At 39.0% G+C, this 27,697-nt stretch overlaps 2 protein-coding genes across 4 annotated transcripts in view; one reads left to right on the forward strand and one right to left on the reverse strand.

Moving 5' to 3' along the window:
- ATP10D (ATPase phospholipid transporting 10D (putative)) overlaps window positions 1-7,989 on the forward strand; it is a 36,759-nt gene extending 28,770 nt beyond the window's left edge. For 2 of the 3 annotated variants that reach the window (XM_042812203.1, XM_042812205.1), the window contains 8 exons: window positions 346-655; window positions 1,281-1,357; window positions 1,744-1,869; window positions 2,350-2,550; window positions 3,750-3,830; window positions 4,105-4,209; window positions 5,508-5,695; window positions 6,357-7,989. In XM_042812203.1, coding sequence (XP_042668137.1) covers window positions 346-655; window positions 1,281-1,357; window positions 1,744-1,869; window positions 2,350-2,550; window positions 3,750-3,830; window positions 4,105-4,209; window positions 5,508-5,695; window positions 6,357-6,705 — 1,437 coding nt within the window. In that variant the 3' untranslated portion in view covers window positions 6,706-7,989. The remainder of the gene's footprint in view (window positions 1-345; window positions 656-1,280; window positions 1,358-1,743; window positions 1,870-2,349; window positions 2,551-3,749; window positions 3,831-4,104; window positions 4,210-5,507; window positions 5,696-6,356) is intronic. The other variant, XM_042812204.1, reaches the window with a different exon arrangement.
- Window positions 7,990-13,484: 5,495 nt separating this feature from the next.
- CORIN (corin, serine peptidase) overlaps window positions 13,485-27,697 on the reverse strand; it is a 117,794-nt gene continuing 103,581 nt past the window's right edge. Inside the window, exons 17-22 of the mRNA XM_042812146.1 lie at window positions 22,939-23,061; window positions 21,496-21,545; window positions 19,783-19,957; window positions 16,742-17,013; window positions 14,325-14,458; window positions 13,485-13,795 (exon numbers count right to left, since the gene is read on the reverse strand). Coding sequence (XP_042668080.1) covers window positions 13,613-13,795; window positions 14,325-14,458; window positions 16,742-17,013; window positions 19,783-19,957; window positions 21,496-21,545; window positions 22,939-23,061 — 937 coding nt within the window. The 3' untranslated portion in view covers window positions 13,485-13,612. The remainder of the gene's footprint in view (window positions 13,796-14,324; window positions 14,459-16,741; window positions 17,014-19,782; window positions 19,958-21,495; window positions 21,546-22,938; window positions 23,062-27,697) is intronic.

Raw genomic sequence — 27,697 nt, forward strand, 5'->3', positions numbered from 1 at the left:
TGTGCTACTTTGTCATATTCTCCCTCAACTGTGCCTTTTTTTTTTCTGATTGTCTTTTAATATTTTTCTAAAATGTTTCAGTGTTTTCCCTTCTTCTAGTACAACACCCAAACCAATCTACTCAATGACCCACAATTTAGCTTTGCTTTTACCCTCTGTACTGCATCCTTTGTGATTTTAAAGGGTTATTCAGCCTCATGTCTGAATCCCTTTATATTCTACAAAGTGGGAGAAATACATTGCACATTGATAGCAACTGGCATTTTCTCCATATTTCCTTTGTAAATTGGAAAGGGAGCCAGAATACAAACAGTGTTTAGTAAGTTGCTTTTCTCTTGTCTTTAGGATGCTTGTGCTTTGGTGATGAACAGTATTTTAGAACACATGCAAAAAAACACTGCTGAGCAAAAAAAAGTAAATCAGAAACTTGGGAATGCCTCTGCAAGTCCTTCTACCCAAGCTCAAGGCTTCAGCGCAGGCCTGGTTATTGATGGAAGGACTTTAGAGCATGTCCTTCAGGACAGCCTGCAGAATGTTTTCTTGGAGCTCACAGAAAAATGTCGAGCTGTAGTCTGCTGCCAAGCCACACCACTGCAGAAGAGTGTGCTGGTCAGACTGGTGCGAAATAAGCTGAAGGCAATGACGTTAGCTGTAGGTGAGTCTCATGGTTTCCTTCTTTTCTCTGAGAAGCAGAAGGCAGTTTCTTCTCTCCTTTATTTTTCCCAACGTCCTTTACAAAATTAAATTACAAGGAAGATAATCCTTTGAGTAATAGTTGTCTTTAGCATTACATGATGACAGTCTTTTAAGCTACCAAATTTAGTCTGTGCTTGGTAATCTAAAGCAGCAAAGAATAGCAGTAGTCATGTACAGCATTATGTGATGTGCGCAAGTTAAGTGAGGGGATTTTCGTCATTGTTCTCCATCACAGTCCCTGAAATAGTGAGGGAGAAGGGAAATTACTATGATTTATCCATATTTTCTGACATCCATATTTTCTGTCCAAGCGTACTGACTAAAATTCTGACAAAAGGAGCAGCTAATATCCATTTGAAGAATATTGCTCAGCTCAGTCAGGCCTACTAGACTCTTTCTTTTCATAGGGTATTCCATAGGCTACATTGCTGGCTATGAAAATGATTTTCTCTGAATTTTGTGGTGTTATGTCTATGTATCTGTGCTACCTCCATGGCAACGTGATAGCCAGTAAAGCTGCTTCCAGGTTGTGTTTCAACTAACTTAAGAGAGCTTAGTTATTATTTCTTTACTTTTCTCTGTAGGTGATGGTGCCAATGATGTCAGTATGATCCAGGTAGCTGACACTGGTGTGGGAATCTTGGGCCAAGAAGGCATGCAGGTAAAGTGTACAAGACAGACACAAGTGACATTGGATTCCATTTCAAATCTGTTCAACATTCACTCTGGAGGCCCAGCAGCTCCACAGCCCATTGCTGTATTTGAGGGAAAGTGTGCAAGCCCCTGCACTTATCTGGGAGAGCTCAGAAGCTGAAGGGTGCACTCCCCATTTTGTATCTGGGCTACTTGTTTCATGGCATGAAGTATCAGTGATTTCTTTGGAGCTGCTGATGTTGCTTCAGATCTCAATAAGGCAAGGCTCGTATGCGCTATATATATTAAAAAACATAAGAGTTTCCAGCGTTATATCAGTTGTTTGCTGATCAGTATTGAAGCTCATTGTTAGCAGTTTGGATATATCAGTTCTTTCCTTTATGCATGTTCCAGGCTGTGATGGCAAGTGACTTTGCAATTTCTCAGTTCAGGCATCTCAGGAAGCTGCTGCTTGTCCATGGTCACTGGTGTTACACCAGGCTTACCAACATGATACTCTACTTCTTCTACAAAAATGTGGTATGTAGCTGTCCTGTCCTAGGGAAAGCAGTTTGCTTATTTGACAGTACTGAAGACTCTAGTATGGCTTCATATTATATTTTAGTTTCTGTTGTGAATGGGTTCAAAAATATGCAGAGAGTGTGTGACAAACAACTTTGTTTCCCATTTACATCTTCAGAGACTAGACTCTCCCATTGCTTGAACTGGGTTTCCTACTGAAAGCCATTGTCTAATTTGTTTAAAAAGTGGATAGCAGGCATTAATTAACATACTCATAGCATGAATATTTAAACAAGCCATGTAGCCAGTTTGGAAATGTAAAGATGTGCGCTAGCCAAATATAATTTCAAGGTATGGGATTGGCAGGGACTCTATAGCAGTTATACATAATTTTTCACAGATTACTGTAACCAGACCTACAACCTGCCTATTTTCCTCTTGATTTTTAAAACACTTGTCTACAGGTAACATTTTATCATCTCATCATTGACTTTTCAGGCCTACGTGAACCTCTTATTCTGGTACCAGTTCTTCTGTGGGTTTTCAGGCACATCAATGACTGACTATTGGATCTTGATTTTTTTCAATCTCCTTTTTACATCGGTGCCACCCATCATTTACGGTGTCTTGGACAAAGATGTGTCTGCAGAGATACTCATGCAGATCCCACAGCTGTATAAGATGAGCCAGAAATCTGTGGTGGGTTTTTAAAACATTTATCAAAGTTTTTCTCTTTTTGCCCAGCTCAATATTGTCTTGCTCTGTGGTTATAATTGTTAAGTAGTATATCATTTCTTTCCTTTCATGAAAGCACAATGTAATAACTGCTTTGAATTAAACGTACTATAAAAGAAAGATCACTGCTTTAAAAAATGTGTCATAATGTTGCACCACTATGTCATAAGCACAGCTCTTTACAAGCTATAAAAGTAGACAGTAGCTTGGATTTATCTTCACTGATTTAGAGCACCGCCCTGACATGGGCAAATGAGGAATCTACTTTCCCACACCATTTCCAGAGAGAAATTCAGTTCATGAAAGGGCTGAATTGCTTTTTGGAGTGACCCATTTGTCCTTACTAATGAGAGAGGAAATCCTGAATGAGTAGACTGTGCATCTGCGTGCCTCAATTGATTGTTTGAAGGAATGGAAAATACCTAAGCCAGGGCACATGCAGTTATAGTTTCATCAGTTTGCTGCCACTGAATGGAGAAGCCTCATTCCTCTGCGTTGTCTCCCTTCTTTCCTTCCCATTCCCTATTTTCACCCTTGTAGTTAGATCACCTCCCTTGTGCCAGTTCTGCTGTTCATGTTTCCTTCAGGAGCTGACGTAACTCACTACAACAGCATAGTTGTAGTGAGATTCCCAGCAGAAAATGTCACATCCCACTTTTAAGGGGAGGATGACCAGGGAAAAATGATTTTTCGTATTCTAGTGAATTTAGTTACCTCCCATTAAAGTCCTATATGCACAGAGGAGTAAATGAGCAAAAATTAAAAGACAGAAGGAGACGTACAAAAAGGAAGGGAATGGAGGTGGGAGGAACATGAGACTTGGCATTCAATGATAGCAAGTTGTGAGGGTGATTCACTGTTCCATTGCACTCTTCCTTCCTTATCACTCAGGTAAGACTTTGGCAGGTCAATTCTAGGAGGAACAACTGTAAGATTAGAGCTCACAGATCTGGCTGCTGATTTAAATTATAGCAGCTAGCTATGTATGCATCTTCCTATTGTGCCATAAAAGTATGTCTCTTCATGGGGAAGCCAGCTGGAGTTATTCTGTGGATTATCTTTCCTCAAGTCCAGCTGGATGCATTAACAAAGCTGCAGCAATTCGTTGAATTTGTTTCAATGCCATTATCTTTGTTTGTTTGTTTGTTTGTTTTTTCTTACAGGCCTACTTGCCTTCAACCTTTTGGATAACCTTGCTGGATGCTTTTTACCAAAGTCTTGCTTGCTTTTTTGTGCCTTACTTCGTAAGTGCTGGATATTAAATTTATGCACTTTGGCATACTAAAAACTCAGGCAAATTAGAATAAAATGTAGTTTTTGATTGTACTTCGTGGTATACGAATGAATAGTAGCAGATTTGTCAATGGAACTGAGTTGAACTGTGCATGCAATATGTCCAGTATTTTAATAAATCATGCCACTTTACATATAAAACTATATATCAACTATATAGAACTACGTAGAACTATACATCAAGGATATTACACTGACTGTATGGTATACTGTCTTCCTTTACAGACTTACTATGGCTCAGACATAGACATTTTTTCTTTTGGAAACCCTATAAACACAGCAGCACTTTTTATAATATTGTTTCACCTTCTCATTGAGTGCAAATCCGTGGTGAGTACTTTGTTTTCTGAAGAGTACGTTCCTCAACAGAACGTCTATGCAGCTTTCATTAAAATTTATGGAAGAGAGCTTAGTACACAAAACTGAATAAGTATAAGAGAGTTAGAGGTGAAATATTTCCTTCATAAGTCTCTGTAAGCTCTCCTAAGAAAGCTGTCATTGGAGCCAACAGAATTACTTATGTGACTAAAATTAACAAAATTTGATCTCAGGATTATTTAATAATGAGGGATCCTGCCTTATTAGGAGTCAGTGGGTTTGGGGGGGTGTCACTGATTTGGCAAATGGTAAAACCAACTGGTGATCTGCTTGAGCCTCCATAAGTTCCCAAAGCTTGCTTCTCATAAAAAACAATGTTAGCTATTGATTTTTGAATACTTGAAATGGATGATCTGCTCTAGAGAACCAGTATGTTATGAAACTGTATTCCAGCTTTCACTTGTCTGTGTAAAGTAAAATACCTGTTCATAGATGCTGCATTATTTTGGATGAATTTAAAGCTTTTACAAGGGTAACATTTACCCATTAGACATAATTTTAAGGAGAATATACTAATATTTACAGTACAGACAGGTATTAATGGCTTTTGATTTTTTTCCTGTCAGTTTTGAAAAACATCTTTGGAATTGTATCATAATGGATAAAATTGCAAGTTGTGATTCTTTCTTTCATTCTTCTTCCAGGCACATGGTAGCACTTACATAAATGCCTTTAGTCTGCCTACATACATAGCTTGAGTGTATCCATACTCTGAACAGGAAAACAATACATAAATGGGTTTTATTTGGCATTTTGGTACATTGGCAAGCTGTCAGACCAATGACAGTGTTGTTTCTATAGTAACCATTATAGCCATAACTCCAATGACGAGTTAATCAATGTCTCAAGCAGCATATGTAAGAGACATGTCATGTAAAGCTATCACCTCTATTTGCTTGAGAAGACTCTCAGCTGCCAGTGAGTAAGGTGATCATTTAAGCAAATAGCATTATAAAGTCTTACATAAATGAACTGATAGCTATACTTTTAGCAGAATAAAATAAATAAATAAATAAACCAGCTGGATTACCTATGAAGTGTAGAAAAAAGGTTCTGTTCTTCCTGATAGTGCTTTGCATAGAGTTAAGAATACTATCTGGATAGTTTTCTCCTCTGTTACATTAAGCAGCCATCCTTGAAGGAAGAGCATGGGGGGGGAAGGGCTGTTCATCCTCATGCATACATGTGCCTATAGGGTTTATGGGTCTTCCTGTTTACAGCCTAGATCTGATTTCTTTTCTAACTTGCAGACTTGGATTCATACGATAGTTATAGTTGGCAGCATCCTATTTTACTTCATTTTTGCTCTGGCTTTTGGGGCAACCTACAGAACCCTTAATCCACTATCGAATCCTTACCGGATCATGGAAAAGCATATGGCAGATCCAGTTTTTTACCTAGTGTGCCTCCTGACTACTTGTGTTGCTCTGCTACCCAGGTATGTTTCTGTTTTATAATCACAAGCTGCTACTGCTAACAAAGTGGTTTTCCTTAATTTGTTGATGTCTTGTGGTACCTGAAGGGGGCCTGTAGAAAAGTTGGGAGTCTTCATCAGGGAGACTAGTGATTGAAGGAAGAGGTAGTAACTTTAAACTAAAAACAGATTAGTTTAGATCAGATAGTAGGAAGAAATTCTTTGCTGTGAAGGTGGTAAAGAATTGGAACAGGCTGCCCGGAGAAGCTGTGGATACCCCGTCCCTGGAGATGTTAAATGCCAGGTGGATCTGGTAGGTGTCACCCCTGCCAATGGCAAGGGGGTTGCAACTGGGCTATCTTTAAGGTCCCTTCCAACCTAAACCATTCTATGGTTCTATTGCAAAGACAATAATAATAATAAGAAGAAGAAGAAGAAGAAAGAAAGAACCTGAATATCAGCATTTGAAAATGCTTATTTGTTTTAAAGCATGCTCTGGTATTGTTGCTGGAATGATAATTTGCGTTCTCAAAATGGCACCTGCAAAAGCGTATTTCAGAGGCTGCTGCAATCTTAGGTTTAAATGAATGGTGTTTAGTTTCCTTCACTGCTAGATGTGATTTTGGGAATGGTTTTTGGTTTTGAGTCTGCTTCTGACCAGCTTATTTGGAACCATATTTTGTAGATACTTCCTGAGAGCTCTCCAAGGAACATTGTTTCCATCTCCAGTGTTGAAAGCCAAGCACTTGGACAAACTGATCCCTGAGGAGAAGAGGGAAGCAATTAAGAAATGGAAGGATGAACGCATTGTAAGCTGTAGAATGGAGTTGCAGGTTACTTCTGGGTCTACTGGCTCAGCCACGGGTACTGTATTAAAGGAAGAAAGCATTGCCAGTGTTGTACCGCTTTCTAGAATACCTTTTCATGACTGTTCAAGGGATGAGTTAGTGGAGGAAGAGCCTGGGAATAGAAGTAACTTGAACTCTGAAAAGACTGCATTTCTGAATTCAAAGAGAAGTGATTCAGATGTCTGATGTGCCAAAGTCTTTGCACGTACTAATGAAGAGTGCAGCAGTGCCATTTCTCTAGAATGCAAAGCAGGTTTGAATTCTTTGTTATGTGCACAAAATGGTTTAATGTTATTTATAAAGTTGGAATGTGAACCACTGAAAATCCAAGAATAACTGCCGGTGTATGCTACAATATGATTTTTTTTTTTTTTTTCAGCCAAGGTAGATGATGCACTCATTTACCTAAAAGCTTTTGAGTTTGTAAAGCTTTTCAGTGATTTATTGAAGTGTTAAAGGTCTAAATGGCTAGAGGTTTTATTTTCTCATGCAGTATACTTTGCATACTGCTTCTCTCTTTCATGCAACACTGCATAATGCCTCCTACAGACAGGACACGGTATGAATTGTAGACCTACAGATTCAGTTTAGATAAAATCCACTCTATCACAAGCCATGCTACTCCCTTGCATTCCTGTCCTATTATCACAGCGTTGCCTGGAATTCATAGCTTACTGAGATAGGAAGCAAGCAGAAAGGCTCAGATGTAGTGGTTTTAGATTGTTTATTACAAAACTTCTCTAATGTTTTTAATACAGTAATTATCTTAACCACTGTGGTCCAGCTCCTCCATGACCATCTCAGCATGATCCAAACACTATTTAAGCCATGAGGAAAGTGCCCTGGATGAGACATAGAAATCCCATATCTCCTTCACATTCCCACAGAAAATCTTTGTGCAGCTTCTTGTTCTCCAGGGTACTTCATCCTCCTGCTACATCCCCTCTCTTTGTCTCCTTTTTTCCTTTAATCTCATTCACCACTGACTGATCTTTTTCTCCTCACCCAACTTGGATATTGGCTGCCTGACTTTTCTCTAGGCTTTTAAACTCATGCCTGCCCTGGAAAATCATCTGCAAGTGGTGATGGGAAGTTCCTGAGTGTCTTCAGATACAGCAGCTTGTAACTAATGGCATTTCTCTTTTTCACTCTCAGTTGTTTTCACATTCCTCCAGACTTTCATATTAAACAGCATGAGCATTGCTAAATGCTGCTCAGAAGACTGTGTAGCCATTTGTATGCCTCAAATTTGAGCTCTGTTGTTGTGTAAATGTCTTGGAGATGTTCCACCTCTGCCAGTTCCCCACTGCTCTTCACACTATGTAAGCTGAGATGAGTGTGACTCTTTCTAAATATTGTTTCCTTTTTACTTTCCTGCCCAAAAAGTTATATGGCCAATTTATGGAGGAATCTGTGAAATTGTTTGTGTCTGCTAGCACTTACTGAAATAAACTATTTCCTTAAACCGTAGCAGATAATTATTATTATTGAGCCAATTTTCGCTCTGTTTCTTTCTCAAATTTTCTGATTCCAAATTGCCGAGATCTGTTGTGTTTATTTTCAGTTACCATATTTGGGGCAATGGCTCTGCTTTTTAATTGAACCATGAGCATTCCATGCCAATGATCAACATTACATATTCCACATCTCCTATGATCTCTGAAAGAATTTAAACAAACGCTGTGAGGTCTGAGACAGCTGCTGCCATTTTGGGCAGATACCAAGAGCACACTAGGTTCATTCAGATGCAGGTCACCACATGCTGCCAGAAATTTCAAATGGCACAATGTAATTAGTGCTGATTCCATCCTCATAGTTAGCAAGAACAAAAACACCCTTTTGTTTAGCCCATAGAAGAAAAACAGTGGAAAGAGCCAGTGACAGCAGGCACTTTTTTTTTTTTTTTTAATTTGGTTCAACATCTGACAAAACAATTTTGATAAGTTCTAACACACGTAGTGCCCACCTTCAAAATGAGAGTAAACGTTCAAGTTCTTGGAGATTGCATCCAGCCTAAGTAGATTCATAATTATTATTTTTATGTGGCTTTGGTATATTTGCTTGTGTACTCCTATATTTTACATAATGTAACATGATGGAAAGCACAGTGACAGCAGAGCAGCAAGATCCCAGGCTGCTGTGAGTGAGAATTTGCTCAAACACACCAGCAGTGGACAGAGAAATAGCTACTCATCTTTAAGAGGCCTCAGACATACAAGGTTCTCCAGCAGGATGCCCTTATCTTCATTGCCAACCCTTAAATGAGGTCTGGATCTTGACCCCACCCTTTCTGGTCACTCAGGTGTATTGCATGCACCTGAGCTCCCCTGGGTTGGCCCTGCCTTCCTACCAGTGCTCAGTCACTGGTTCAAGCTGTAACTTGCATTTCTATTATAATCTAATTATTTTATATTTTGTAATAGTCTTACATTTTTTGCAGTTGGAAAATTCAATCCCAGAACCAGGTTCAGAAGTGTTTAAGGGGACTAGAAAGAGATGTAACTGCTGGGGTTAACTTGCTAGGAGAGAACTCCAGGTGTCCTGACTGCAAATGTCAGCTTTCTCTGCACATGAATATTAAGATGTTATAATTACAAAATAAACAAGAGAGTTTGGCAAAGTAGATTATGATGACAAAAAGAGAATAGATAGAAAGCTTACCTCTATGCTGGGCTCACTTACAAAACTCCAGCAGAGCAGATCACCAGAAGAGATCCTTCCCTACTAGTAGTCAGCTCTTAAATAGGTCTAAATTGCCTTCACCTGTGCTCCTCTGGCTGACTCATTTGGTGATCAATCAGAGTGATCAATCAGAGGTTCAGGCCATGACTCAGCAGTTCCCATATATGGACAAACAGCCCAAAAAGTTGAATGACTGTCTACCATGATCACTCTCTTTTTCTTACTAAACTGGGAGATGTAGACACTGAGTCTTTAATAAAAGCCTCAAATTGTTAATTGGCTATATCTAAAGTGGTACCAAATGAGGGGTGCATGTTAATCATCCTCCATTCTCAGTTGTTGAAAGTTTTTTATTATTATTTTTTAGCACTGGAGACATCACAGTCCCTTGTTTGCTTTTGCACAGCATGATCTGACTTTGCCATTTGGAAGGTGGGCTTTTTAAGATCATCTCACAGGTGTTTTGCAGATGTCAGAAAAGACAGCACAGTGTTTAATGTTTTGGTTATTGGTTTAAAAAAAAAAAAAAGCAAACACCAATTTTCAGCCTCTGCCCCAACTTTGGCCCCAACTTTGTGACTGTGCTTAGATCAGCTTTAACTCACAGGTTGCTGTGCAACATTTGATCTGCCAGAAAATTCCTTTTTTTTCTTCTTTTTTTCTTTTTTTCTCCACTTTTCTTCAGCAACAGTGAGTGCACTGAGCATTTGCAGGTGGCAAAAGCCACAGCCTTCATATAGTGGATGACTTCACAGCCCAGCTCTGTCCTGCTTATGGGGCACACTGAGCTAGATTCTCTAAGCCATGCTCTGATTGTCCCACAGTGCCACTGGCTGCAGCATGAGAGCATGAAGCACCACTGCTCCCCGGGCTGCTGCTTCTCCAGGTAGTCCTCAGTCCCTGCAGGAGGCAGCGATCACATCCCAAAGATGTATGTGCCAAGAATTTTCTAACACTTGAATCTCCATGTGGTTTTTGTGTTACTAGTTTGTGTTTTACTCTGGTTTATTTACTCCTGTCTTCATGGTCCCAGGTGCCTTACTGCTGACTGCAATTAAAAGCCAAATTTTAACTGTTTCATGTTTCTGCATGCTTGTATTTTTTATTTCAAAATCTTCATGCATTGAAATTCAGCATCCTGATTGTAAGGAGCTGTGTCCTTAGCTGGCCTGAGGAAAGCCATATAACCAAACATGTTAATTTTTCAACTATTTAAATCCCAAATTGTTGTTGATAGTGCTGTCCTTGGTATTTTTCTGTACTGGATGCATATGTGCAGAAGAAACCAGAAGTTCACACAGAATCACAGAATTGTAGGGGTTGGAAGGGACCTCCAGAGATCATCGAGTCCAACCCCCCTGCCAAAGCAGGTTCCCTACACAAGTTGCAGAGGAGGTTTAGTGCCAAACCCTCCACCAATTTGTGATGCAAGCAGAGCTGTCAGCAGTGCATGACAAACCAGATAAGAGCAGTTCAATACCATTTCAAACCTGTTTTTAGGAATTAGTGCTGAAGTCATAATTTTGTCACTACTCTCTTCACACTGTCACTGAGTCTCTGGGAAGATTGAAACACCTGAAGCAGAGACATTACTAGGAAAATTATTGTAAATTTTTATTAGTACAGTGAAGAAAGAAGCACATCGGCTGTCTGTATGACATTGCTTCCATTTGGCTGCACAGTCATGGTAGAAGTGAAACCAACAGTGTCACCTCGCAGTGAGGCTATGCTTGTAAGGAACATAGCGTGGTTGTGGCCATCGCCGTTACAGCAGCACATATGAAATAGTTTCAAGGTAGTAGGAGGAGGAATATACTTGCCTATTTGATGTGCACACATAGAAAAAAGCAGTATAAAAATACATTTATAAAATTACAAATTTCCTCTTTACATGGAATGCGGTGGCAGACAGCTGTGGGGGAAAGCCGCAGCCCTGTGGGCTGGAGTTTGGTTTATTATATCTTCCACATGACTCCAAACAGGAGAGGCTGGGCCCTTTGTTTAAGCAATACTCCCTTTTGGTTCCTGAGAGGGACTGCAAATAGAATGTCGCAGAGCCAAACCTAATTAATTGAAGTATGTGATTATTTCACATACTGTCATTTGGTAGTGCTAATATTTGTGCAAAATGACTGAATGTACTTCAGTCCTTTGTTTAATTCAGAGGCGTGAACCGCTTCTTCTAGTCAGTGAAGCTGCTAGATTCACAACAGCTCCTACTTGTTCTTACTTCCAGAAGGCCAAGCCTGCAGAACTGCTGCCTGTGCTGTGCTGCAGAGAGCCCAGCCCCAGAGAGAGCTGTGGCTCACATAGCCTTGAAGCAAGGGCACCACTAACGTGCTCCACCTGCAGCCTGCCTGCACTGGAAAAACATGGTTTCTGTAACTTTCTATCTGTGGAAAGAGCACTTTTTGTTACAGAAAAAGCAAAATTCTTAATATGCTTTAAAAAAAAAAAAAAAAAAAAAAAAAAAAAAAGGAAAAACTAGCAAAGCCTAGGGAGGTTTTCTTTCTGAGCATCAAACAGTGATACAGAAGTCATTTAAATAGGGTTTTCAGAATCCACGACAAATACTGAGTATTAATTAATAATGCTCTTTTTGAATCTGTCCAGTATGTCTAATGTTACACATGTTAAAGGAAAAGATACTAAAGAAAGAGGCAAACTTTTCACTGAAGCAATAGTCTGGGCTGTGTAGGTTAGTTGTAACATGACTTATTGTACCTGAAATCTCTGTTATCAGCTGTTCTAATGTAGGTTTCCATGTATGGCAGGCATTGTGCTGACAAGGTCCTGTATGCTGCCATGGGGGCACACCAGAGGTAGCATCGAGAGTTACTGTATGCCTGAGGCTGCAACACCCTTGCATTACTCCCCTTTGAAATTCTCAACTTCCCGACTCGTCCTTCTCTGGCTTTCTAAGAAGCCATGAGCTGTGCACATCACCACCTACAGCAGTTAGTAAGAAACAACTCCCCTCCAGCTGTAGAAAGGTGCCAATGCCAAGCTCCACTGTAAGCTTCATTGTAAAGTGTTGTGGGTTTGTTTGCTGTTTTCTTGTGTTTTTTTTTCAGCCAGACTCTTGAAGTCAAGGCTTGGCTTCTTATCACTGCACAAAGCACTTTGCCACCAAGCACTTCAGTGGGGCTCCTTTGGGCTTTTGCTGATGAAGCTGTTGTGCTTTGCTTAACATTTCTATTACACATTTGTATTCCACTTTCTGCTCAAATCGTCTGCCATATAGATTTCTCTTTGCCTTTTTCTCTCTCCAGATTGTTTTATCTTGTTAAGCAAAATTAAACTCAGTGCAAAATACTAGAAGCCTACCCAAAAATACTCTGTTTCTCAGTATTATTTCTCATATTTGCTCACGCTGCATCTTTTGCACTTTATATCTACATTTTCCATGTCTCCCCAGATGCTCCAAATAGCTTACTCTTGAGGCAAAAGCATTTGCAGTGGCTCTAACAACGCTGTGTTTCCAAAGGACTAGAGGTTGTCAGTGCATGCTTAATAGATTGAACATTATAAATAGATAAAAAAAAATAGGGAAGAGAAGCTAGTGGGGCACAGTTTTAAGAAATGTGCAACTCTGTGTAGGGCTGTCAGGAAGTGGGCATTTCTGGACACTGTGAGACACAGAAGCTTTAGAAAACTTAAGTGGTAGAAATTTGGGAAAAATGATCCAAAGAGGCTGATGAACAAAACGTGGATTTTAGGTGCCTCAAATAGTATTATGGGTCTGTTGGCTGACTAGTGCCACACAGCAGCCTGAAGAGGTACACCAGCTGGCCCCCGGAACAGAGCAGTAGAGTCAGTACGCTGCAGTGCCCTACCCATGTTGGCCACTCTGAGGGACAGACTGTGTTTACTCAGCCCCTTCGAACCTGTGCTTGTACCACCATGCCCTGTGCTGCAAGAACGCACGAGCCCTGCCACCTTTTCCATACTTGCAGCCTTTGGCATGGCCCTGGTGAATTTGTGCCCTGCCAGCGTTGTCTGAATGCACTGAGTCTGCACCTTGTGACAGTGAGAGAAGATGCATGTGCTACAAATCGAATAGTATTAAAATAGGCCATTTAAAAAGTTTTTCTATTCTGTGCTACTGCTTAGTTTGAATATCTGAAAGGAAGAAAGTGACTGTTTCTTTTCTTTTAAGCATTTTGCTGTGCTTGGAAGAGCACCACAAGAGTTAAAAGAAAAAAAAAAAAGGATTATTAATTCTACCCCAAAGTGTATTCACCAGCAGAGGGTCAACTATGAGCATACACTGCATATCCCATAGCTCCACAAAAAAAATAGAAAGAGCTTGGGACTCCTTTTCACAGAATTTCTGGACTGCAAAATCTTCAGTGTTGAAGGTTGATTCCATTTTCCTGCTGTTTGTCAGCACAATTCTTACCATCTGGATTTAGTTCAGCAGAAAGGTGTGGATATATATTTGTTTTTCAATCCAGTCAATAAAATGTGACACATTACTGTAAACTCCTGGTCCCAAAACCTTGGAAAAGCAGACAGAGCCCCAAGATGTTAAACCAAACAACGTCCAGCGTCCTGCAGGTTGCTCACACACAAGTGGTCCTCCACTGTCACCCTGCAATACAAAAGAAAATCAGAGGCTATACATAGCCAGTAGTCACATGGCAAAAGCTTCTTTCCCAGTTCCTGGAGTGATTTGTCTTTAATAAGTAACCCAGCTGTAAGGACTGGCTGCTCTGCCCAACTATGTAGCAGTGTACATTTACCCATATTTGTTTCCTTTTTCAACTATACAAAAAAGTACCTGTAAATGGCTTACTGTTATTTTAAAAGTGAGTCTATTGGTTCACTAATACAGATAAACCTCAGAACATCAGCTTTTCATTTCCATAAACTGGAGTTGATTTCAGTTTCACAGCATCAGAGTCACTGAGGATGAAGGAGACTGCTGAGAGTGATCTGGTCAACGCCCCATGTCAAATGGCCACCTACTAGTTGCACCAGCAACAGTAACAGCTGGGTTAAAACACATCGAGAGACTGCAGACATTTCTATACTAGATAAAGTATGCTAAATCTAATAAATGTCACAGAACTTTGATGTCTAGAAGTACTTCAAGCTTTCTCCTTAGAGATAAGGCCTACCATGCAAGAGTCTACGGTGCCAGACTCATAGCCTGCGCACAGCATCCTGCTGGTAATGGTCTTCATGTCAAAGTACGACTGGCATTGCTCTAAGGAAATGATGCGCACTTCTCCTTCTTGAAGCTTAAAAGGCACTGAAAAACAGAAGTAAGTATTAAAACACATGGACATATGAAAATATTTATCTGTGATGGATCTTTGAGATATGATAAATATTTCCTTCAGATAGATCTGAATATTATTTTATCTGTGTGTGTATATAAACATGTGTGCATATATATATATATATGTATAAAACAAAAACACATAGGTCTAGATTGAAGCTCAGATGTTTGTGGGTCTTCTTTTTCATGGTTGCATTGCAGGATTCATGATGAAGATTCCTCAGCCAAGTCTGTATATGTTGCATTCTGGAGGATGACCAAGCACATGTGTGTTGCTGACACACTTTATTGTGCATTTGCACAATACTGAAGACTGAGGAGGCAGAGTACCTTTATGTGATGTGTTATGGGACTTTTATGACCGGGACAGTACTGGCTGGAAACCAGTAAAGTGAGGGGCAGAGGAAGGGGTTAACTCTTCATTTTAATCCTAGTATCTCTCGCAGTCGAGGCTGGTATAAACACAAGCATGAGTTACATTTGGGTAAATTCAACTTAATGTATCAGGGAATCAGATTTCAAAGGATATTGAAATTACTTCTCACATTCAGGACTTCATTCTACTGCGAGCAGCTGACTTAGCTCAAATTCTAAGGTAAACTGTTAAACCCAGAGTATGAAATACTAAACCAGGATGGTTTATGCAGTTTTCTAACATAAAGCCTTTAATAACAAAGCTGAAACCACATTAGCTAGCAAATAACATTTTTCTACTTACCAGAGGTACAAAAGCTTTCTGTTACTTTTTTCCTGCCATTACATAAAATGTAGTTTTAGATTGATAGATTTGGAGCTGTTTCTGAACAGCATGTTCCTCACTAGTGCAAATTTAGTTTTTGCCACATATATGGACCTGGCTACTAGGGGTGAAGCAGTACTGAAAGGAAAATTTCCTTATCCAGTGTACAGAACAGCCTTTCTGAAAATTGCTATTACAGAGAAGGGAGAAACATAATGGATAGAGCTAACAGGGTTGGGGCCAGGATACTTTGCATTTGGCGCATGAAAGATCATAGAACCACAGAACGGCTTGGGTTGGAAGAGACCCAAGATAAGTCTATCAAAACAGATATTTACATAACATAAATGTTCTTCCAATGGGACCCAAGGATTTCAGGGGCAACTGAGCACAAAAAACACAGTAATATTTCTCTTCAGAGACAACACTTGTGATTAAGCCTTGATAGAATAAATCTTGCCACAAGCCAGGGGTGTGACACAGAGCATTGGCTCAAGAAAATTGTTCGTTCAGCCTGTATGCCTTTGCTTTCAGTATTTCCAGCTTCCACTGAACTAAGAATGTTACCCCCAGCAATGATCTGACATGGTTCTTATCTCAATACAATTCTAAAGACAGCCTAAGTGAGTTAAATGATAACCAGTTTCAGGTGACTTTCTTGATAGGAGTTTCTAGATCTTCTGCATTTCTGAAAAATCAAACATCATGTCTGAATATGGATTTAGGAGCATAAACTTAGGCTGATGATTTGGAAAAAAATAAAAGCAACAGTTGGATTCCCTTCAAGACCAGTTAGAGATCCTTAGTATTTAATCTGGAGTGTATTAAAAAGAACACGGCCAGCAAGCCAAGGGAGGTGATCCTCCTCTCTGCTCTCCCTTGGTGATGCCACATTTAGACTACTGCGTTCAGTTCTGGGCTCCCTAGTTCAGAAAGGACAGGGATCTGCTAGAAGGTGTCCAGCGAAGGACCGGAAAGATGATAAAGGGCCTGGAGCACCTCCTGTATAAGGAAAGGCTGAGTAACTTGGCTCTGTTCAGCCTGAGGAAAAGAGGACTGAGGGGAGATCTGATTAACGTTTACAAATATATGAGGGGGATGTGGAAGGCAAATGATGTGTCTCTTCTTGGTGGTGTGTAGTGATAGGACAAGGAGTAATGGCCTAAAACTTGAACATAAGAAGTTCCGTACTAACATGCAGAACTTCCTTAGAATAAGGGTGACAGAGCAATGGAACAGGTTGTGCACATAGGTTGTAGAGTCTCCTTCTGTGGAGCTATTCAAGACCCAACTAGTCACCTACCTGTGCAACCTATTATAGGGAGCCTGTGCTAGCAGGGGGGTTGGACTCAATGATCTCTTGAGATACCTTCCAACTCCTGCAATTCTCGATTCTGTGAACTGAGTCCAGCATTAGTATTAATGGATAAAATTTTGTAGTGGGATCACTTATTTGATTAACCCAGTAGATTCTTAACATGTTTTCCTAATATTCCTGAAAGTGTTTATCTTACTTTTGTTGCCCATGTGTCCCCAGCCTGTGATATAGCAGTAGGTATCTGGCTGTACCAACTGTTCCTTGCTGGGCAAGCAGACAGGTCTTACATAGCTCGTTTCATTGATATCTTCATCTAGCTGTACAATGCTGATATCGTAGTCTACGACTGCTCTGTTGTAGCGTGGATGCAAGATGATGGACTTCACCAATCGGGTCTGCATGAAGCTCGATGGATGATCAAGATTGCTTATCCCAAACACTACTTTCCAGACAGCTGCGTTTTCTCTCCTTTAGGAACAAACAGGAAAATGAGAAATTGAATTCAAGTTCTTTTTAATTTAAAAACCTGAGGTTTTCTTTCTCCCAGACTTTTTGCATACTGTACTTCACAAGCCTGTGTACATGATAGAAATGCTACAAAAAAGCAAATACTTAGGCATCATTACTGATCAACAAAAGACAATGCTTTTCATTCCCTTCCTAACTGCTACTGAAAAAATTCTAGCTCACAGCCTCGGAAGGTATATTACCACCTACTGCTGCTGTACTAAATACCCAAGAATCTCAAAATTGGATCCTCCCAGGTCCCTAGGTGCTCATTTGCGCTCTGGTGAGCATGAACTCGTTTCTCTAGGAGTGACAGTACTGTGCATCAGTATGATGCTCACAGCAGTAACTCAAGCTGAAACCGCAAAGGAATCTCACAGATGCAATTCAGTCATGAGAATTAAATCTTCTATGATGTCATGTAAAAAAAGTCTCTTACTGTTTACAAGTTTTTTACAAATTCCCCTGATCACAAAAAATGATGGATATGGTGCAAATGGGAGGATTAAGCTAGGATTTGTAAAGACATAAGAAAACACAGACCTCATTAAAGTGCTAGGTGATGTAATTTCTTGATTGTAAATGAAAATAGGTCACGAGTTCTAATGAGACTGTGATTCTAAGATCCTCAGAAAAGTCCCTTTTTCTGAATAATTGAGATAGTTCCATGGAACTAAATACCTTTGAAGAGACTGAAGCTTAATTATAGTAATGTAAATTAAAGCGTGAAATTTCAGCTTTTTAACAGTATTCAACAGAATTGTCATTTCTAAAATTTTGAAAGAGATTTGGTTGTTAAATAAAGACTATTTTTATCTTGAGTTCCTTGAGAATTCTTGTATTTCATTCTACAACTGTCTTTTTACAATCATAATTAATTTGTGTTTTTCCAAGATGTTTCAAGTTTAAGTGGTAGGAGTATCCTATTGTTTTTATGAGCATTGAAAAAGAACATTGCTCGGAGCAATGAGAAGTCTCAGCCAGAAAGTATTACCCTACTATTGAGTAAAAAAACTTTAAATGTCATGGGTGCTTTGCTGTAAAGCATTTCAAACAGGAAATTTCAAACTGGAAAAACAGTAGGGGCCAATGAAACAAGCAAATGACTCTGCTTAATGTAGATCCTTTCCATTTACACTCTCCACAAATGTTCATGGCATTAACGTTGCGTACTGCATTACTGGTACAGTCTTTATATTTTGCATCCCAGACTTCACAAAATATTTTTTATTTAATGCACCGGAGCACTTTAAAATATGCTTTAATTTCTTAACTGGCTGGTTTAGTAAATTTAAAGAAACTTTGTGGCACTGGGAATGATTTTACTGTTGCTGTAGGAAACAATACTCAAAGACTGTAAAGATTTCAGGTCCTTGGAAACATATTCTTAATCTCATCAGAGAGGCAGAAGAGAAGAAATATTCTCCACATAACTCAAGGAATTGATAAATCAAAATATCTTAGCATTTTAAAAAACTTTCTATCTGTTTTCTACTTTAGGGCATTTGGAATACAAAAGTGAAAAAGACTTTTTACATCAAACATATAATTAACTAGGTTGGAAAATACCTTCAAGATCACCAAGTCCAGACATAAACTTGGCCTACCATGTCCCTTTAGCCACAGCTCTTAGTGTTCTGTCCACACATCTCTTTACATTAAGAAAAACAGAGGGAAAAAAAAATTCCAAAGGATTCAGTGTTTCAGAAACAAAAAGAAACAAAATTATTGCTGAAGAAAAAGAATCATTAAAGTTAGAAAGAATGTTCATCTGTAGAAACTGAAGTACATTTACATGTCTACCACAGAACTTCTATTGGCTTAAAAAGAAATGAAGGTGTTTAGTGCAGTCCAAAAATTTCCAGTGAGCACAAACCAATTTTAAGCAAGATTAAGCACCGGTGACAACCACCCAGCAAAAAAGATTTGCTGACTACTGCAGGAAACATACATTTCAATATCTTTAAAATACAAATAACTTCAGAACAAGACAAAACTAATGAGGTAATGCACTTTCATCAAATTCTTTAAAAAGAAAATTGGTTTCCATCAGAAAGCTGACAATGACTAAGACAGTTCCGAAGCTACACAAACCTTCTCTGCTCTCCATAGTCTCTGCCATGAGACCTCATAGACCATGAAGCACTTAGTGGTTAATACTGACTTTCTAGTGATTGACAATGATAATGAAGTCACAGAGAGTTTATAATCAGAAAACTTCAGTACGTCACTTACATTATGATTAAATACTTATATTTTATTTTTTAATGACCAAAGCATTTTTCAGGGTCATTTCTATGCTGTAGCCCAGAATGTTTCTTTTTTTTAAATCTATGGCATTGCGTGAGACCTATCAGATTAGAGTTTTGGTCTTCTTTTTCTCTTTGGTTTCCTGCTGAAAATCAGCAGGACTGACTGTCACCTGGTGTAGGGAACCTGCTTTGGCAGGGGGGTTGGACTCAATGATCTCTGGAGGTCCCTTCCAACCCCTACGATTCTGTGATTCATTTAGCTTTCATCAGCAGAGACAACAATGAATGTGAAAACCTAACCTGATGTTGTTTTATACCATTTACTCTTTGTTATTGTCTCTAAAAACAGGCTTCTTGCTGTTCTGCAAAGGTCATAACTTGCTGGCAATATGTTCAGTAATGGAGGGTGCACTTTGTAATTCTCACGTGCAAGTTACATCTAATTTGTACACAAACAGTAAAACTGAGCTCCTCTCACCCTTCAAAGCAGTGTGCCACTGTTAAGACCCATCTCTTTGCAATCAAAACACAGCCACATATGTGTCCACTTGGCTCGCTCTGCAGAGAGCACTGCCATGGCCATCGGCCCGGGCGACTGGTCCTGCCACCAAGGATCCTTTTGTTCATGCGAGCAGCAGGGCGATGGCCACAGTCTAGTGAGAAACAGATGCAGAAGGGAGTAATTTGTTACCACAAACACAGAGCATGCAAGACCTGGAAGAAAAACTGTGGCCACAGAACAACATTAACAGAGTTATGAAATTACATTGAACAGTACAGTATCTGAAGTCATCAAAAACCACATGTTAATATCAAACACATTGAGCCATTTTTATCCCTCTTTTTTTATAAAGGGATTTGTCTCCTGAGATTAATTTTGACCTGCTCAGTCCAATTATTAACCAAGCTAAACTGATAAAGATGATTATCTTGAACAGAGTTACTGGCTGCCCTTGGGAAGGATTCTTGGTTTCATATCACTGTCTTTCTGTCAGCTAACAATGTCTTTGTGCTACTTGTACTATCCAGAAGGAATGTTTCTGGAAAAATCAGGCCAGCAATAATAAGCACTTGCTTAAGCCAGGTGTGAGGTGCATGTCAAAACGTTTACTTAGCTGCAAGACACAAAGCTTGCTTTGCTCTTGGAAATTCCTAAGGGAAATATTTGCAGAGTCCAAGGTTTTCCAGTACTCTACCCATTCCACTTTATAAACAGACTTAGAGTGTAAATTATACCAGATTCCTGTTTGCCTGGCAGATAGGAATTGCCTGAATTAGTTTGCCCTTCACTTTCATTTTACTTTATATTCTGGATTAGTAAGATGACAGACTGCTATTACTTATCCTGTTTATGCTCAGTGTGATTCAGAGTGAAAGAACACCACCAGTTTCTGCAATTCACATCCCAAGGGAAGGTATGCTGGCATTGCAGATATCTCTGGTAGAGAAATAAATTAAATTTGTAATTTTTAATTCTTTCTGTGTTCACCTAAATAATGTCTGCGGTCAAGGAGCATTATGTGCTCTTAAAGCAAAGTATGTCAGGAGCAAATAGCTTTCACAGGCTCCTTTGGGGTGCTATTCTCAGGTAATAGTAGTAAATATTTTTATTACTCTCCCAAATTTAGGTCATACTTCGTGATTAATTTTCTCCATGGCAGGAAATTCATAATGTATGTGTTCTTCAGCAAAGATCTCCTTGTATGTAGAACATTTTATTATTCAAGACGAAGGATTTCTGTGTTTTTCAACAGAAAATCTTAATATTGCACAATCCACTGTGCCTCCAGATTTGGTCTGTAGTTTTCTAATTTAGGTTCTTCTGTGATTGAGATTCACAGCTAAACAGATCACAGATTCAACTCCCAGATATGTCACCTAGTAACCTCTCTTGTCATAAATAATATTTTCTTCAAGAAGTTTTCTCAGATTAATTTTTGGAAGCTGACTGCTGACAAAACTCATTTTGCAAGAGCAGATTAAGCTGGTACTATAGAGAACCTCATAGTCCAAAATAACAAAAGTTGCTAAAATTTAATACAGCACAGAAGAAAAAGAGGCAATGCAAAATTGGATGTTGCAGAAGTAAAATATCAGAATTAAATGACACTAAACAACTGAATTTGTTTGAATACATTTAACATATGTTTAAAAATACCTTTGTTCTCTCAGAAACATGCATTTCTCTTACCTTCTTTAGTGCAAAGGAGAGCCACTTTGCTTCTGCTTCGGCACATCTGCCTAAATATTAGAAAAAGAACGTAATGAAAGTCTCAACTACAGGGTGTTTTTTTTTGACAGTTTGTATATCAGCACAAGTATGGTACCCACTGCTGTGAACTCAGCTGTTGAATATTCCCCAAATGTAAAAAAAAAAAAAAAAACAAAAAAACAAGGAACTTCTTATGCCAGATTGTCAATGGCTTCCAGAGTCTGCTTGCAACAATTTAAAATATTAGTTCAGCTTTACGAAGCATTTCATGAGCAGGTGCTACACATTTTGCAGGCAACCTTGTTCTATGGGCACTGATCCAGCTCTGAGGTCGGCTGGGGTGTACAGTCTGTGAAGTCTTAATTTATGGCACCTGAAAGCACAGAGATCAGCTGCTTTCTCCATCCTTGCAGTTGAAAGCGGGGAATTTATTTGAAATACATTTAATGAAAATCTTTGACCCAAAAGATGTGGTATGTTGATGAAAACCCAGGAAGATCACAAAGGCACATATTAAGAAAAAAAAAAATCCTTTTGGAAATTTTCAGATGCGAGAGCAAAAATAATAGTTCTTTGTCAAAGGGAAATTCTTGTTAAAAACAAGAACACTGCTGCTCAGCTGACTGCCTTTTTGTTTCCATAACTTATTAATCCATCCCATGTAAGTGCTTTTCAGATGCAGAAACAGCAGAATTAGACTGCATACATGGATACGTGGATTAGCTGTTCCTCTGGTTATTCTTGAAGGCTGTAATCTCAGTAAGTGGGCTGACTTCTTCAGTAGAAAAATACTACAAAGAATCTTTCTGCAAGTGCCTACTTTTGCTTTCTAATGCTTCAGTTTTGTGCTAGTTCTACCCCAAAGTGGTATGTTTCCCTTTCATTTTAGTTCATCTTTATTTCAGTCATTACAGAAAAGCTTTCCCACAGACAATGATGGATCTGAACAGAAGAAATCTAGGTGTATTTCTCAGATCTGCTTCTTCACACACATATTTTACCTCAGCTCTCTGCATTCAGTCAAGCCAATCTTTTCTCGTGAAACAGAGGAATATCCTGTGGAAGACAGGTGTTCTGAAATCTCCTCAGGGCATTAGAAAAAGGAAAAGGAAAACAAGGAATCTGCTTTTTGAAGATGAATTCAAATGCTTTTCCAGTTTTGTCCTAAATGCTAAAAGTAATTTAGTTGGCTCTTTAATCTCAAAATTACAGTTCAAATGTTTCAGCCATGACTGAAGCTTGGCTTCTCATTACTAGCTATGTATTTAATAGAGCTAATTAAAAGGAATATACTGTCTAAGGTCAGATAACCTGCTAAGGAAGCTTACTGTAAATTGATAAAGTTCTACTGAAACATCTGTGATCTCCAAACGTGGTGACTAACCACAGCAGTGAAATAAATCTCCTTTACCTGTTACTTACCCATTCACTAGAAGTGCATGTAAAGTGGAAGCATTCTTACTCTTCCAATCTGAGTGCAGATTCAGCCACTTTTGATGCTGCATTTCTCCATCTTCTAATACAATCTTTGTTTTAGATGGTCCTCTAAAACAAATAAAAGACTTTCACATACTTCCAATTAGCTTGCTGTGTTACAGTAATGAAAGGGAAGAGACCTCTTGTTCGCTACATAAATATTGAGCATAATGTTGTATCAAAGCCACAAGTGGCAGAATCATTGTTGGGAAATTATATCACCCCAAGACGCCAGGCCAGTTAACATACCACTGTCACTAACACTGTATTTTCTGTCAAGAGCTAGAATTAGAACAAGGAACAGCAAAAACTGCACTGCATAAATATTGTTTCTAGATTTTTCTGACTCCAAAAACACAACAAATAGATCTTCATTTGTCCAAGAGGTAAAATAACAACAATAATAATAACAATAATAAAATATTTTTGTATATTTTGGAAGTCCGTTAAAATATAAAGATCAATCTGAGCCTTGTAATATTTTACAACATCTCCAACTCTGCACTGTCTTGCTAGACACAATGAATTAGTGGTGATTTCATCAAACCCAGCCTTGTGCAGCAAATTATTAGGAATATGAAAACAAGGTGGATTGATTCTACCAGGAGATATTTCCACACATCTACTTCCACCGCAGCCAGATAAACTCAAACCACTGAAGGAACTGTCGTTTTAGTAAATCTCAATTCCTTTGAAGACAAAAAATAAAACGGCTCTACAGCTTTTCAGCTCAGAAATATCCATGATTAGGTATCAATCCCCATCAATGAGAAGAGCTTTCAGGGATTGCTCCCCTGACCACTGGTAATGGACCAAATTCTCAATACTAGCTTGTGGAAATGAAAATAAGAACAGTTCAGAAAAAACAGTGAAGCCTCCGAACTCACGCCCCTTGACAGTACCTACTAGAGTCAACTAGATTACTTGTTTGTCTTTAAGTCTGTGTTTTTTTCAATTTTAGCTGTATCTGTTTTAAAACATTTACAGAATTGTGATACCCTTTACCCAGCTGATCAAAGGAGAATTATGTTTTATGGTTAGGTTTTCAATGAAAGCACCTGGAAATGTTCTCAACATTGGCAGAATTAACTACTCTTTGAGGCCACAGCCCTGGGTCCTGCCTGTTTCATGACTAATATTTCGGAACCTTCTCTGGACATGTTAAGCAAATATCATTCCATGACCTACTACAAGGAATATGCAGCAGGATAGCAACAAATATTTTTTTTAAAGTCTGTACTTCTTCATTTAAAGAAATCTCTTTTTGCAGCAATTTTTTTTCCCATTATTGTTGGCTTATGGTAAATACATAAAGCTTCCTCTTTTCTTCATGTCCAGCACTTATTTCCTGCTCTTTCCCACGAAACATACACAAGCTTATTTTACTCTTAAGGTGACATTCTGCCTTATAATCCTCCTTGAATAATGCCAGTTAGCGCCTCGTAACCGTGTACATTGATATTTTATATAACTGGAAAAAAATGTCTGACATATATTTAACTCAAAAGAGTGCAAAAAGTATAAATATCATACCATCTGGTAGATCCAAATTACATTATCCCTCATACCACATTATTGAAAACTACAGTTCATGCTGCTTTATTCATTATCAAACACAGACACATTTCTAAATCAGGAACAACAACCTTCAAGATGCTTGTATGAAATTTTTAATTAAATGAAATTATTAATACAATGTGTTTTACTTAGCAAAAATAAAACTATAGCTATGTTGGTTTTTTTTCCTTGGCGGTCACAGCCTGATGAATTCACCAAAAACAGCTCAAAACCAATATATCCTAATTCATGTCTTTAGAATTTCTTATAAAGGCTGAATCTTATCTATACTGGAGCTGTAGCACAGGATTCTTCCATGGATAAACTCTAAGAGGAAGATGTATATTTCAGTTGACAGTGCCACTTTGACTAATGGTGTCTAATTTCTTCATAGGAAAATTTTGTTTTACTGAGGTTCTTCACAGACTCCAACAATGTTCTTTAAGTTATCACTTCACTATTTAGGGCAAAATAAGGATACAGCTGCTAATTGAGTCATCAATCTACATCTTGGGGGTTGAACTTAGCTATATTAGCTATCTTCTCAACCCTGCAGAGAAGGAGTTGATAGATGAAAAGCTTAACATGAGCCAAAAGTGTGCCCTTGCAGCTCGGAAAGCAAATGGTATCCTGGGCTCCATCAGAAGAAGGGTGGCCAGCAGGAACAGGGAGGTGATTGTCCCCCTCTACTCCACTCTTGTGAGGCTCCATCTGGAATACTGCATCCAAGTGTGGAGCCCACAGTACAAGAAAGACAGGGAGCTGTTGGAGAGGGTCCATAGGAGAGCCACAAATATGATCAGGGGACTGCAGCACTTCCCCTGTGAAGACAGGCTGAGGGAGCTGGGCTTGTTCAGCCCAGAGAAAAGAAGGCTGCAGGGTGACCTCATCGCAGCATTTCAGTTCCTAAAGGGAGCCTACAGACAGGAGGGGAATCAATTATTTGAAAAGGTTGATAACTGCAGGACAAGGGGAAATGGTTTTAAGTTGAGGGAAGGGAAGATTTAGGTTGGATATCAGGGGGGAGTTCTTTAAGAGAGTGTGGTGAGATGCTGGAACAGGCTGTCCAGAGAGATTGTGGACACCCCGTCTCTGGAGGTGTTGAAGGCCAGATTGGATGGGGCCCTGGGCAGCCTGGTCTAGTATTAAATGTGGAGGTTGGTGGCCCTGCATGTGGCAGGGGGGTTGAAGATTGATGATCCTTGAGGTCCCTTCCAGCCCTGGACATTCTGTGATTCTGTGATCTTTCATAATTTTTATATAACAGCCTTCTGAACTTAACCTAAATTGAGTCAACCCACACAAAAATCATACTATGGGCAGGGACACCTTCCATGAGCTCAGGCTGCCCAGGTCCCCATCCAACCTGACCTTAAACGCCTCTAGGGATGTGGCACCCACAGCATGTGTAGCCATATCTAATATCACATTTTAAGGCAAGCCAAGCAAGGAACCTTTTCTATGACACATTTTCAGAAGGCTCTTTGCAAAGTTTTCTCCCCCGCTCCTTTTGTTTTCATATAACAGAACAGAACATCCTTGTTCAGAAACTTGGTGTTGATTTTAGACTAATGTTTTTATTATTACCTACATTGCAACAAAAAGCACAATTGAAACCATATTTTTGGATTGAAAGCATATTTGTGTAGAATGGCTTTTTCAGGCCTCTCAGCTTAAAAACTGAAGAGGGTCCTGCAGATGGTTTCTGAATTATCATTGACACACAAGGAAGTGCAGGGGGAACCAGCCTAGTCTAAGACGTCAAGATGCAGCCTAAGGGCCAGTTCAATGCCAATCTCACAGTAGTGATTTTTGGACCAGATTCTCCACCAAATGTTCAAAATAATTCAAAAATCCCACCTGAATCTATGTAACTTTTTAACATCTCATGGTATTTTGATAGCACCATTTGAGTACCAAAATATATCATAAGGTCATTGTAAGACTAATGAGGTTCTAACAATCTGTTGTGGTCTAGATCACAAAAACTTAACTGACTGTCTCATTTGAGTATTGAATTCCTGTGGTAAATCTTTATTAGAAAAAACTGTGATAAAACTTCTGAGCTTTCAGTCACACAGAGGTAACACTCAGTGAATAGACTATAGGGTGCTTGTAGTGCTTTATGAACTACAAATAACAATGTCTTATGATCTTTTTCCCTATACATTTGAATGGATTAAATTACTAAGCTGAGTGGTAAAAGACATCTATGTACATCACTCAGACTTTCATGAAGTATTCGGCTCTGTTTTCAGAAATCACATGGGATTAAGACATCTAAAACATAAAAAATTCATATGGAAGTCTTTATTTCACTAAGCAATCAATCAAAGCAGAACTATCATAGGCAATTCATCTGAAAGGAACCTTACAAAGGCATGTGATGCATTCCCCTCCTCCAAAATAAGACCAGCTATATCTAAGTGATCTCTGACAGATATCTGTCTACCCTGTTAATAAAAAACTCTAATAATGGAGATTCCTCAGCATTTTTAGACAATATATTCCAGGATTTGCAGTTAGCAGTTTTGTTCTACATCTTCCTACCTGTCATTTAAGCACATCACTTTTATCCTATTCTCCCTGAAAAGAGAACAGTTTATTCCTTGCCTCTTTGCAACAACCTTTCACATGCGTATTTGAATGCTCCAGTATCTCATTCCCCGTTTTCAACTTTTCTTCACAGAGCATGCTCAGAACATTCCCCATCTTACAGACATCTCATACAAGATGAACAAAAGAGGGACTACACCAAGCGCTGTACACAACTCCTGGTTATACAGGTAAATATCACATTTGCTTTTCCTATAGCAGTATGATATTGTTCCTTGATGTCCAGCTTCTGACCCACAATATTTCCTAGCCCCTTTTCTACATTATCCCTTCTGTCTTGCCAACCATTTCCCACCCTGTATTTATTCAATGTATTCCTATTTGTACAGTCTTGATCTTATTACCATTTATTTCAGGCCATTTCTCCAGTCCATTAAGAAATTTTCAAATTCAAATCCTGTCCTTCAAAATGCTTTCAGATTCTTCCAGTTTGATACTGAGAAATTAGTCAGCATTCTCTCCACTCCTTATCTGAAAGACCCACAACAGTCTCAGGCACACAGGGATGTATCTAGCTCAACACCAATATATC

This window comes from Centrocercus urophasianus, unplaced genomic scaffold (assembly GCF_019232065.1).
Source record: "Centrocercus urophasianus isolate 14NV4802_14NV808 unplaced genomic scaffold, USGS_Curo_1.0 seq_13, whole genome shotgun sequence".
Taxonomy (NCBI): Eukaryota; Metazoa; Chordata; class Aves; order Galliformes; family Phasianidae; genus Centrocercus; species Centrocercus urophasianus.